This window comes from Hemiscyllium ocellatum, chromosome 20 (genome assembly GCF_020745735.1).
Source record: "Hemiscyllium ocellatum isolate sHemOce1 chromosome 20, sHemOce1.pat.X.cur, whole genome shotgun sequence".
NCBI classification, from domain to species: Eukaryota; Metazoa; Chordata; class Chondrichthyes; order Orectolobiformes; family Hemiscylliidae; genus Hemiscyllium; species Hemiscyllium ocellatum.
Genome location: NC_083420.1, coordinates 804,270 through 818,659, shown reverse-complemented (window position 1 = coordinate 818,659; position 14,390 = coordinate 804,270). Strand labels below are relative to the sequence as shown.

At 40.3% G+C, this 14,390-nt stretch overlaps 1 protein-coding gene across 1 annotated transcript in view; it reads left to right on the top strand.

Moving 5' to 3' along the window:
• The window catches only part of vps35l (VPS35 endosomal protein sorting factor like), a 149,020-nt gene that overhangs the window by 85,529 nt on the left and 49,101 nt on the right, over positions 1–14,390 (top strand). The window contains exons 23-26 of the mRNA XM_060840406.1: positions 500–563; positions 2,308–2,406; positions 4,603–4,680; positions 4,989–5,103. Coding sequence (XP_060696389.1) covers positions 500–563; positions 2,308–2,406; positions 4,603–4,680; positions 4,989–5,103 — 356 coding nt within the window. The remainder of the gene's footprint in view (positions 1–499; positions 564–2,307; positions 2,407–4,602; positions 4,681–4,988; positions 5,104–14,390) is intronic.

Here is a 14,390-nt window from a genome sequence, read left to right as displayed (position 1 = left end):
TTTGCTTTTATGACAGATAAAATTCAATCACATTTGTCCATAACATCCGAATCATCATCGAGTTGGGTTGGAAGGTGCAATTCTGCACTGTTGTCAGTAGAGCTGCTTGTTAGCTTGTCCTCCCCAGTAGTGTTTAATAAATGTATCGACTATAAAACAGTAGAGAGTTGCAACAGAAAACCAAACTAAGGTTATTAACATTAGTTACTCAGGCTATTTTATGTGATGGAAATAATTGTCATGGTTTTCTATGCAGATTCCACAGCAATTGTTTTTAATGTTTGAAGTAAAATATTGCAAATGTTTATATTCCAAGTTATTTGTAATTGCGTTTTCTCCAAATAATATAACCACTTGTTCCTGTGAATTATTCATTTTCTTCTAATTTTCGTTAGAGAATTAGTGTACACTACTTTTTAATCCTGTTTTTGCTTGGTTTGCCCTTTTTAATAAATTAGTCTTTAATATTATGCCTGTTTATCTACACACCTTATTGAAGTGCTTTAACATTGGAAGATGAAAAACGGAGTTTGGCCATTTTAATCAGTGGATTTATCAGAATGGTGAGTGCCTTACTTTGCTGTAAAACTGCATGTACAAGAATAGGCAATCTTTTTTAATTGGTGCTGAGTTGGGTTCGGGGAAGTTCTGCAGCACAACTTTTCAGTACAGTTGCTAGAATGTTTAAGGGCCCATAGCCTTTGCAGTGTTCAGTGTTTCCAACCTTTTTTTTTTGTGATCACCTGGAGTGTTTCAACTTGTCCAAAGACTGCCGTCTGTGATACTGGGGACCTCTGGGGGAGACCAACATGAATCACCCAGTCGACACTTTTTGCCTGAAGATTGTTGCATATCTTTCAGCCTTATTGTTTTGCACTGATAGGCTGGGTTCTCCCATCATTGAGGAAGAGAATATTTGTGGAACTCCCTCCTCCAGTGAGTTGTTTAATTGTCTGCCATCACTTATGACCAGTTCTGGCAGTGCTTACATCTGTTACATTGGTTAAGGGATTGCTTAGCCCTGTCTGTCACTTGTTGTTTCTGCTGTTTCTCATGCAAGTCGTCCTATTTTGTCGTCAGGGTGTGTGTTTGTGTCTGAGATTGTTAGATTTTTGGTCTTCCAGGAAATTGAGGGATACAAGCATTGAACGGGAAAAGCTGAGCTGAGGTAAAGGATAAGCTATAATCTTATTGGATTGCAGAGTAGGTTTGAAGTGCTGTTTGTCTACTATTAATATTTATGATCACGTTTTTCAAATGCAGTGCACTATATTCCTTATAATTCAGAGCCCTTTTTTATTGTAGAAAAAAATAGTCTGATGCGATAACTCCTACAATGCTCATGGGGAATCGCGAGTTAATCTCCCTGTGGAGCCTAATGAGTGAGTTCCCTTGGTAAAGGCAATGGCCTGCCCAGCTGGAACTTGTCCTCTGAGTCCTGGTTGATTAGAAAAAATTAGTTAAATAAATAAACTACTACAGAAGTATGGCCCTCTTGTGTTTCAATGACTGAGAGCCCTGGATTCAGGTCAGATCAGGTGAGGTGTGTCATAACATCTCTGAAGAGATTAATTAGAAAATAATAGCATACAAGAGGCCCTTGTGGTGCAGTGATAATTCCCTACCTCTGCCCTAGAAGGCCTGGGTTCATGTCCCATCTGTCCTAGGTATGTCATAATGTACATTGACAGGTTGATTAAAAATATCTATAGAGCAGACGCAAATGGACTCTTGTGGTGCTTGAGTTGTGTCCCTACCTCTGAGCCAGGAGGCATGTGTTCAAGCCTCACCTGCTCCAGAGATGTGTAATAACAAAATGGAAAGATTAACTAGAGCAGGCACATAACTGTCTGTCTTGGGCTGGGAATAACCTAGGTACAGAGTGAGTAGTGGCTCTATTTTGTTGTTCAACCATAAATGATGTTCATTCCCAGTCGGGTTTCCTGAATTATTACAGTTTAGTAACCTAATTTTATATTACGGCAGAATGGAAATTGTTTGAATCTTCGTATGATTGAAATTCGTACAATTTAACTGTAGGTAATGTAATCCATCCTGTGAATTTATTACTATTAATGTGAGTTAAAGCATGCATTTTTGCAAAAGCAACTAGATTATGATCTCTGATCATTCATATGTGGAATATTTTACTCTTTGCTGAATGATAGTACATTATATAATTCTGCTTACTCCTGTTGTGTAATTTGTTCTACGCTGTGTTTTATGCTCATTTTGTTTCTTAAGCACGGTAATTTTGACTCCCAACACATACTTTCCTTATATTTCTGTCTTGTATTTGGTGGTGAGGTTTCATTTGGTCGTGACTTTGAGCAGCAGCTAAGCTTGTATGTGGAAGCCCGATCCACCTTCTGCAACTTGGAACCTGTCCTTATCCAATTGATCCATGTGAGTAGAAATTATGTTCAAGCTAAACCTATATATTTTCCTTTAAATTCTCGAATTGTGCTCGGAAGTGGATTTATCTATATCAGTATAGTTCGATATCATGATTTGGAGATGCCGGTGTTGGACTGGGGTGTACAAAGTTTTTTAAAAAATCACACAACACCAGTTTATTGTCCAACAGGTTTAATTGGAAGCACTAGCTTTTGGAGTGACGCTCCTTCATCAGGAGCTCCGAAAGCTAGTGCTTCCAATTAAACCTGTTGGACTATAATCTGGTGTTGTGCGATCTATACCATGATATTTATTGTTTTAATTTTGAGTTGGTGTGCTGTACTTGCATATTTCAGGAGGGGGCGCTGTTTGCCAATGCGTTCTTTAAGTGCGTTGGTTATTTACAATCTGTAAAATTAATGTCTGTCAGGGCTCTTCACATGTTTTTTAATAATTGCAGTATGATTTAAACTTTCTCACTTCCTTGGTTCATGGAATCCTAAAATGCTGAAATATCCCTTCGGCCCACCAAGTCTGCACCCACTTAAATACCACTAAAAGCATGCTAGTCCCAATTTCCTGCACTTGTCCCATATCCTAGAATGTTATGATATCTCAGATCCTTGGCAAAATATGTTTTGAAGTTTTTAAGGTTTCCAGCCTCCACAACTTTCCTAGGTAGTGCAGTCCAGATTCCCACTGCCCATTGAGTGAAAAGATTTTCTTTTCCCCAAATCCCCTCTGAATCTCTTGCTCCTTGCCCTAAAACTGTGCTCCCTCATGATTGACCCCTCAACCACAGGGAACAGCTGCTCTCTATTCACGCTGTCCATACCCCTCATAATCTTACACACCTCATCGTGTCCCCTTCTCCCCCCCCCTCCCCCCCACCCCCCCCTCCCCCCCACTCAGTCTTCTCTGCTGTGAAGAAAACAATCCCAGCCTATCTGGTCTCCTCTTCCAGCTCATTTTCTCCATCCCAGGCAGCATCCTCGTGAACCTCCCTTTTGTACCCCCTCCAGTGCAATCACATCCTTCCTGCAGTGAGGTGCTGTGCCAAACAAATACTGGACAACTCCAGCATTATCTCCTTGTGCGTTCTTTGCAAATGTCCCATATGCTGCCTATTCGTGTGCTTTGCCAACTTCAGGGAGCTGTGAATAATTACCCCAAAATCCATCTGTTTCTGTAAGCTACCCAGTGCCCTGTCATTCAATAAATACTCCCCCCATCTTGTTTTTTTTCTCTTTTAAAGTACATCCTCCTGTACTTATCAGGGTTAAATACCATCTGTCATTGGTCTGTCCATCTGACTAACCCATTTATATCTTCCTGTAACCTACAACCATCTTTGCTATTAACTACCCTACCAAGCATGGAATCGTCTGCAAATGTGCTTAACATTTCCCTTACATTTTCATTTGTATCACTTATGTATATAACAAACAACAAAGTATTGATCCTTGTTTAGATCAGTGGTGCTGGAAAAGCACAGCAGGTCAGGCAGCATCCGAGGTGCAGGAAAATCGATGTTTCAGGCAAAAGCTCTTGTGGTACACTGCAGGATACTGGCCTCCAGTCACTGGAACAGCTTTCTACCACTATTCTTTGTGTCTTCTTATTATTTCTGATCCATCTCACCAAGTTTCCCTCAACTCCATGTGCTTTAACATTTTCAATCAGTCTCCCATGTGGAACATTGTCAAAAGCTTTGCTAAAATCCATATAAACTACATCAACTGAAATTTCCTCATCTGCTTGATCATGTTTTCAAAAAATTCTAACAAATTCATTAGGCATGACCTCCTCCTAACTAATCCATGCTGACTATCCCTGACTAATCCATGCTGACTATCCCTGACTAATCCATGCTGACTATCCCTGACTAATCCATGCTGACTATCCCTGACTAATCCATGCTGACTATCCCTGACTAATCCAGGCCTCTCCAAGTCAACAGTAATTTGCTGCTTCACAATTTTCAGATTACAAACTATTTGAATTTGAACCAAACTATGATCAAATTAGATAAAATGCCAAGGTTGAATTAGAATCCCAGTACCCAAACTTGATAGAATTATAAAATTCTATTTAGTGAAACTTGATTGAGATTCAAAATCACGGGAAATATTGTAGTACGCTTTTGGCAAATATAAATTCAGTTGTGAGTATGTAATGTTTGTGTTTCCTCCTTTTTTTTTAAAGAGTGTGAATCAGCTTGCAATGGAAACAAAGAAAGTAATGAAAGGCAATCATTCCAGAAAGACAGCAGCATTTGTGCGGGTTAGTTTCAAACTTCATGATGCGTTCTAAAATGCTGACAATTTAACTGCTTTGGGACACGTGTTCATTATGCAGCTTGTTCAGTAACTAATTTGATTAAAAATGTATTGGAAATTTAATTGGTTATTATGCATTTGTGCACTGGAAATAACGAAAAATGAATGATCAGCTTGAATATTGAAATGTCTGAGAAGGGACTGTGAAGAGTCACTGTATTAGTCATGATTTACAGTTACACAGAATTGGTTCTGACAAAGTTATGCATCGTTTCTCATAAGATTAATCATTTTTGTTTCACTAACTCTCAGGCTTGTGCTGCATATTGTTTCATTACAATTCCATCGCTGACGAGTATCTTTGCACGTCTTAATCTCTACTTGCTCTCTGGTCAAACAGCTCTTGCAAACCAGTGCCTTTCGCAAGGTAAGATTAAAATAACAGACAACGATTAATAAACAACTGAAGACTGACAGGTTTCATAGACCTGATGGTCTACATCCTAGGATTTTGAAAGAATTGGATGCATTAGTTGTAAACTTGCTAAATTCCCTGAGTTCTGGAAGGATCCCAACAGTTTGGAAACTGCAAATGTAGCACCTCTTTTCAAGGAAGAAGGTCGATAAAGTAGGAAATTTATATTGGTCTAATATCTGTCATTGGGTAAATGCTAAACTTCTTCATTTGTGAAGGAAGTAGTGGCAGTAAGATATGTGTCCTCTTTATATATATTTATTTTTAAGTCTGCATGTCACTTGTAAGCATGTCTATCGCCTTAATGATTTCTTTTGTAAAACAATGTGAGCAAGCAATGATGTCCTGGAGAGTAATGAGCTTTTTGTTTCTATTGGGAGAATTTTAAGAGCAAAGAAAGTAAATAGTTGTGGGTTAGGCTTCAGTTTAGGTGCTCAGGGATTGGTTCTCTCTTTTTGGAGAAACACCAATAGCTTGGAATTTTTTAAATTTTACTTCAGTACGTTCCATGGGTTCTTGCCTGAAGCTGATGTGTAAACTATGTGCAATCATGGATTTTAATCGCTGACGTTTTAAACCAGTTTAAATGGGATCCTATCAAATAAAAAAGTTGATTGATGATGGGAAAGTAAGGATTCAGCAGTCGTGGGGATCTTCAGATCTTCAATTGGGTTGTTTATTGTAATCTGGTTTATGTTAACTGTACAAGCATGGGAATTGCAAAATGAATTAGCATCACAATTTGCTGTGCCTTGACTTATTTTTAAACCACGTTTTGGTAAGCAAGAAGAATACGAATTCTGAGTCTCTTTTTGGATTAGACACTGAACTATGTCTAAGGCTTTTTAAACTTTTGAACTGAGGAAGCTGACAAATCTTCATTTTAGCACTGCATCAATATTTGCAATGGACAAACCGTTTATTAGATTTCCTCTGTAGCTGAGATGGCGGTTGGCACATGTTTCAGTGAATTACAGGCCTCTATCAGATGGAATGCATTTCAATTAATAGCCAATGAAATTTATTTGCTGCGCTGTTTGGAGACTTGTAAATACTGAATAACTTGAAAACACATGCTATGGGCAAATGTAATGTTTCTAAAGAAATGATGTACGACTTCCTGTTGTGCTCATTTCTGTTATTTTCTTTACTTTGTCCAGGGTAGTAATAAGTTTCTCATGTTTAATTTTGGTTGGAATGTGCATTAAAATATTCATATTATTGTGCACCAAGTAAATTCGTTCAAGATTCAGACTTTACATTTGCAGGAAAGTACAAATTTGAGAGTTGTGGGAGTAAGTTCATGTGTGTCCTGTTTTGGGAAGTACCTATTGGCACATTTTACTCACTGTGTGCCGGGGTCTAGTCACACTTTCAAGGGAATACGTTCTTAGAATTGTTGTGAGCCCTAGTAATACTGTGTGATTTCAAGATAAACTTCAAGCGTGTTAGATTGTTCTGCTTTCCTGATAGAGCCCTGAGTTTTGGTACAGTAGATATATTCCAGATTCATTTGTGGCTTTAAGAAATAAAATGTAATAGAAGCCAACTCCTGTGTAAACTTTTCTAGTTATCATGCTGTGAATGTAATTCATTCCATCAATTGGGGGAAACAACAGAAAAATGCCATGATAAGGATGTTAATTCCAGCTTTTAAGATTTTTTAAAATATATCTATTTTCAAGAGAAATAGTCATGATCCTCCTTGAAATGTTTTAAGTTTTTGATACTGTGAGATTCTTGACACGTAGTTACATTAATCCATACCTTTCACATAGTTTTAAATTTGTCATTATAATTGTTATAAATTGCATTGGTAAAGAGTTATAATTTAAGATTCTAAGCAATTGGATTGTAGTCAACCTTTTTTTTGTGGGGACCCAAATATATATCTTGAAATTTGTTGGTCTTGCGCAATGTGTGGCCTGTTATAGAGACCCGCCAGTATTGTACAAATTAAATAGGAATGAGAAAAAGTTACATAACTCGTCTACTAACATAAACCAAATAAACTTGTTCTTGCCTTCATTTCCATCCTAAATACCATTTCAGTGAATAGACATTGAATTGTTTACCGAAGCGTGTTCATTGAAACAATTTAAAATATTCTGTTTCCTTATTTGGTCTCTGATTTTGTCTTTCTGTCGGTGTTCAGTTTGGGCTCTCGGTTGAGCTTTTAGGAAGGCAGAGTAAGTCCGGGTTTATGGCAAAGTATAGCTGTGGTGTTATTATCATGTAGACTGTATCACATTGGTCCTGATAAGTAAACCTACAGCACATGGGTCTACCCACAGCATATGGACTGCAGCAGTTGAAGAAGGCAGCTCACCACCACCTTCTCAAGGGCAACTAGGGACAGGTACAAAATGCTGGCCCAGCCACATCTCACATCCCATTGATGAATAAAAATCAGAAGTCAAATACAGGGCTCACTGCTGAAACTTCAAAGGGAATACTTTAAATCTTTTCAATTTTGAGATGTGTTTTTTTCCCCAACAATCTCCTCATTACCTGTACTGCTAAAGGCCTGGGAAGATCTGTCCCTGTATGATTTCTGATAAACCAATGTTTGAATTATATGATTGCGTTTAGGTTTTCCTGCACGAGTACCCCTTCATGATGCATCCTCCTGCAGTTTTCTACCGCATGTAGGTTGTGTTAGTTTGGTAAGGGACTAGGATTATGCATTTTGCTTCCTGATATAAGATCATGATGGACAGAATTAATCTGCATTGGGAGGGTCGGGGGTTAATCAAGAGCAGTCAACATATCTATGTCAAGAGGAAGCCATTTCTGACCAGCCTGCTTGAATTTTTCAGAGTTGACCTAGTGTGCAGATGAAGGTAATGTTTTAGTGATCTACTTGGTCTTCAGCAAAGCTTTTGATAAGGTCCTGCACAAGAGACTGATAGTGAAGCTCAAAGCTCATGGAATCCAAAGAAATCCAGCTATTGATTCAGAGCTCGCTGAGTGACAGAAAGCAGCAGATGGTGGTTAATGGGTGGTTCTTTGACTTGACGCCTGTACCTAGTGGAGCCCTTGATATTAGTGTTTGCACAATTTAAGTGCATGAGGGTCAATCAGTGAGTTCATGGATGATATGAAATTTGGTAGGATGATAAATAATGAGGAGCATAGCGTCCAATTACAAAATGATACAGATGAGCTTGACAGGTGGCCTGAGTAGTTGGAAATGGAGTTCAATCTGCGTAAGTTGAGCTGATGTCCGTGAGCAGGATAAACAAGGCAAGACAGTACATGATGCACAGTCGGGCCTTAGAAATCACCAGTTAGAGAATCTGAGAACCATGGTGTGTGTGCCCACCAGTTTCTTTAGGTACTGGGTCAGGTGCATAAAGTGATAAAACATATTCTCTTAGCCAAGGCAAGAGATTTAAGAACAGAGTTGTTATGCTTGAACTGTATAAAACATTGATTAGGCCACAGTTAGAGTAATATGTGCAGTTCTAGAATCCACATTGTAGGAGTGATACAGAGATTTTGTTATGAAGAGAGACTGGAATCGAGGAGACTGGCGGGGAGTGGACAAGATGGAGGTTTTTTTTGTAGATTTCCTACAGTTTGGAAACAGGCCCCCTGCCCAGCAAGTCCACACTGACCCTCCAAAGAATAACGCACCCAGAACCATTCTCCTACATTTTAACCCCTGACTAATACACCCAATCTATGCATCCCTGAACACTGGGCAATTTAGCACTGCCAATTCACCTAACGTGCACATCTTTGGATTGTGGGAGGGAACTGGAGCACCGGGAGGAAACCCGCGCAGACACTGGGAGAATGTGTGTGTGGCGTTTGCACAGTCGTCTGTGGCTGGAATTGAACCCAGGTTCCTGGCAGTGAGGCAGCAGTACTAACCACTGACTACAATGATGAGGAGCATAGGTAGAGTCGATGGGAATGAATCCCTTTGGTGGTGGGATCAAAAATGAGGGAGGCATAGGATTATGGTAAGAGAGAGGATACTTAGCAGGATGTAAGGATTTTTTTTTTGCCCAAAGGATGGTGGGAATTTGGGACTCTGTCAGTAAGGGTTTTAGAGGCAGAAACCCTCATGTTCCATTTAACTGTTTAGATATGCACTTGTGATACCAAGGCATACAAGGTTATGGACCAAGTGCTAGAAAATGGAATTAGAATAGTTAGGAACTTATTTTTCACTGGTGCAGTCTTAATGAGTTGATGGACCTTATTCTGTGCTGTTGCTGTTTGAGTGGCGAACACAAAAGTAGGCCATTTGGCCCAGTGAGACTATCAATGGCATATGGCTGATCTGACAATCCTCAAATCTGCTTTTCTGTCCTTTTTCCTGTAACCCTTGATTCCCTTACTGTTTTTAAAAATCTGTCTAGCTTAGCCTTTGATATATTTAATGCCCTCTATGTTGTTTATATTTAAAAAAATCCATGGAGTCACTACCTTCTGAGCAAAATTCTTCTTCGTTTCTATCTTAACTGGGTGACTCCTTATTCCGAGATCATGCTGTCTACTCCCTCGACTCTCCAATTTGGGGAAACAACCTCTACCATCTGTAAAACCTCTCAAAATCTCAGCTCTTTTGTGTCTCATTTTTCTAAACTCCAATGATTACAGGCCCAATCTACTCAATCTGTCATCATGACAGTTTCTCCAATCCCAGCCTCAACCTAGTGAGCCTTCTCTGGGCTGCTTCTAATACCAGTCTATCTATCTTATAGACAAAGGATCCAAGACTTCACAATACAACATTTCTTGTGGTTCTCAATGACGAATCCAACCGCAATATTATTATATCATTGCCTTCGCCATGTATCATTGTGAACTCTTTTCAGTTGTCTTGGAGAATATAAAAAGAGGCTTTTTAGTTCCAGGTGCGTTTTAAGCACTTGTGTTTTCTGAAATTCACACAGGCCACATGTTACTTAAAGTAAACTTTTGCTCTTTGTTAGTCTATATCATTCTTGTCTCTTGTTAATCCAATTTCCAATTTCATATTATCGCATTTCTAAAAATTCAAGTTTGTTTTTCAACCTTGAACCAGTAACATCTGATGGACTCGGAAATAAGAGTGGCATAATTTATGAGGGAATAGCACCTGCTACTGTAATCTTGGGCTTTGTCTCTGATGTATCCATGAGCCTTGGGCAGTCTACTAACGGGAACTTATTGGACAAGACGGCCTCCTTCCAGCACCCTTTTTTTAACTGCACTGTTCTTGTGGGTTTTTTGTATTTATTTTGGAACCGATCAGTTTGCTGGTTGTTTAAAGTTAATTTTTGGTTATGATTTCAAGCCATATTTCAAAAATGCAGTTTATTTTTGTAATTGTTGGAGCAGAAAAAGCTGAGTGGCTTAGACTTTTATATATTCCAATCTTTTCAAGTTCAGTGTTAGAAAGTAATTTGCAGACTATTACCATTTCATAATTAGTTGTAATCTGTGAAATCATGGTGTGCATAGTTTCCATTTACAGTAACATCTGTCTGGGAGGCATTGGAATAGTTGTGTTGGGAGATAGCATGCTTGCAGGTTTGGTGGCTTTCTGTTGTTCAATACTGGCTGTCAGTGTCAGCAAGTGATCAGAGAACACTTCAGATAGTGCTTTTTCCCTCACCTCCCAACAGTGTGTGGGTGGAAATCTGCATCAAAAAGCCTTCTGATTACTGAAGTGCACAGTTGTTTATAGGAGAGGATATTGCAGATGTCAAGGTGGCACGGTGGCTCTGTGGTTAGTACTGCTGCCTCTCAGCACCAGGGACCCAGGTTCAATTCCAGTCTTGAGTGACTGTGCAAACTCCGTGCAGATGTTCTCCCAGTGTCTGCATAGATTTCCTCCTGGTGGTCCAATTTACTCCCAAAGCCCAATGATGTGCAGGTTAGGTGAATTGGCCATGTGAAGTTGTCCCGTTGTACAGACTAGGTAGATTAGCTTTGGTAAATGTGGCATCTTGGCAACAGGGTGGAGTCTGGGTGGGATGCTTTTCAGAGGATCAGTGCTGAATCAGTAATCCGAATGGCCGCTTTCTGCACTGCAGGGGTTCTATGATTCTTAGAGTGCTCCACCAACGAGAATCAATTTTGAGGTGCCAGATAATGCAAGTCTTATCATAGTTGTAAAATAACTATAACACTGGATTTTGTGGTGTAAAAATGGTACAAATTGCTTAAACATTAATGTTGTTGTAGAACTCACCACAAAAAAGAGAAAATTCCCGAACTTGAATTCATGTAAGTGTTTCTGAACTTCAGTACAGTGCAGTTTCTTAATTATGCATTTAATTCTGGATCTTGTAATTAACTTGGAGTAAAACAGTGGTTGAAAGGCAAACTTATTAAAGCTTGTTGTCTTTTAGTGTGGTGTAAAGCTGGTGGAAGAAACGTTGAAGATCCCATTAATACTAAAGAATAAGAGGGAAGAATGAAGTACCATCACCATCACTAAAATAACCGTATTAGACAAACTAATGGGGTTAAAGATAGATAAAGCCCCTAGCCTTGATGGCCTTAGGATCTTAAAAGAGGTATTGCCTTCAGTGATGGTGGGTGCATGGGTTGAATTTGTCCAAATTCTAGAGAACTACCAGTGGGTTAGAAAACAGCCAATGTGATATCCCTATTCAAAGAGAGGGAGGCAAAAAATGGGTAACTAGATAAAGTCAATTAGCCTAACATCTATTGATGGAAAAGCGTTGGAATCAATTATTAAGAAAGTAATAGCACAACATTTGGGAAATTCTAATCTAATCAAGCAGAGTCATTGAAGCTTTTTGAAAGGGAAATTGTTTTTGTAATTTATTATGGTTTTTCAAGGAAGTTTCATCCAGAGTGGATAGACCGGAATCAGTCGATGCATCATAGAAACAAATTACTGCAGATACGGAATCTGTGTTGAAAACAACAAATGCTGGAGATCACAATGAGTCCAACAGCATCCATGGAGAGACAGCAAGTTAACGTTTCACTTTAGCTCTGACGAAGAGTCAAAGAACAAAGAATATTATTACAGCACAGGAACAGACCCTTCAGCCCTCCAAGCCTCTATCCAAACCTGCAACCTATTTTCGAAGGATCTGTATCCCATTGCTTCCTGCCCATTCATGTACCTGTCAAGATACATATTAAATGATGCTATTGTTCCCACCCAACCATCTCCGCTGGCAACGTAATCCAGGCACCCACCACCCACATATATCTCCCCTAAACTTTTCCCCTCTCACCTTGAACTCATGACCTCTAGTAAGTAAGTCTTCCATTAGACTTGAAATGTGGAGGGGGCAGCATTTATGCATTAGTTTTGGGGGGTGCATGAGGGTTAATGGGTGTAGGGTGCTAGTGAAGAAAAGATGATGATCCTTCAGTTTAGGTGATCGAAATGTAAGAATGCCAGAGCAGTTCTGAAATTGCTGCACTTTACTTCCTTGTGTCCAACCTTAGCTTTGTTATCAAACTGGCCATCAAAGGTGGTGCTGTCATAGTCTGGCGCACAGATCTTTACCTTGCAGAGACTTAGTGCTTGCTCTCAGGCACTTCTTCTTGCTGCCCTGGACCATGACCCATCATCCAAACATCAAGCCATTGCTGCCAGGACTGTCACCGATCTCATTACCTCCAACTTCCCCCAACTGCCTCTAATCTTATAGTCTCCCAACTCCAGACTGCCTACTTCTCTCTCATTCCCAAAATCCACAAACCAGACTGCCCTGGCAGCCTGTTCCTGCCCCACTGAGTTCATTTCCTCCTACCTTAACTCCATCCTCTCTCCACTTGTCTAGACCCTGCCCACCTACATCCATGACGCCTCTAATGCTCTCCCTCATATCGACAATTTTCAGTTCCCAATCCCTAACTACCTCCTGTCCACCATGGATGTCCAATCCCTCTATGCCACCATTCCCACCAGAATGGTCTGAGCGTGCACGGCTTATTCCACGACCAGAAACTAAACAATCCCCACACGTCACCACACTCCTCCGCTTAACTGAACTTGTTCTCTCACTAACCAGTTTCTCCTTCAATTCATCATTACACAAATATGTCCCAATTATACTTGCCTCTCTATGGGGTATGTGGAATAATCCTTGTTCCAGTTTTACACTAGCCCCCTTCCACGACACACACACTTGGTACATCGACTGTTTTGGTGCCACTTGTGCTCCTGCCAGGATCTTGAATATTTCCTTAATTTTGCTTCTAGCTTTCACTTCATCCATTTCTGACACCTCCCTTCCTTTCCTTGGCAGCTCTCTCCATTTTCAGGAATAAACTGTCCAATGCCATCCAGTACAAAGCCACTGACTCCCATAGCTACCTTCACTACAGCTCATCACTCCTCACGTCCTGCAAAGACTCCATCCCATTCTCTTTTGCCTATGTTGTATCTGTTCAGATGATGCCAACTTCCAAAACAGCACTGCTGACATGGCTTGCTTACTTCCATGACTCTGGTTTTCCACCCACTGTGGTTGACAAGTTGGATACAGTTGAGGGACCCTGTCATCCATGCTTCTGCTCTTTCCCCTTCCCATCGCTTGCCACAGTGTGATTGGGTTCCCCTTCTCCTCACTTTTCATCCAGTCAGCCTCCGCATTTAAAGGATCATTCTTTGCCATTTCAGACAACTCCACAGAACTCCATCACCAAACACATATTCCCCTCACTCTGCCTGTCTGCATTTTGTAGTGATCGTTCCCTCTGGGACACCCTAGTCCATTCCACAACTACCAACACCATCCCCTGTCTCTCCTCTGCACCTTCCCATATAACCACAGAAGGTGCAACACCTGCCCCTTCACCACCTCCCTGCTCACCATCCAAGGACCTAAATAGTCTTTCCAGGTGGACCAACACTTCGCCTGTACCTTCTCCAATCATGTGTATTGTGTTCGCTGCACCCACTCTATGTGGCCTACTCTATATTGGAGAAACCAAATACAGACTGGGTGACTGCTTTGCAGAACACCTCTGGTCTGTGCATGAGCAGGACCCTGACCTTCACGTAGCTGGTCATTTTAACAAAGCATCCTGCTCACTCATCCAATTGTCAGTCCTCCCCACGCTGCAGTGTTCCAGTGAATCACAGCACAAACTGGAGGAATAGCACTTCATCTTCAGACTGAGCACTTCACAGCCTTCTGGACTTAATATTGAGTTAAACACCTTTTAACTTATGAATAATTTCTTCCCTTTCTTCTGGATTGTTATTAGGTCCTCCCCTCCCCCATCCCACTTACTATCCTTTT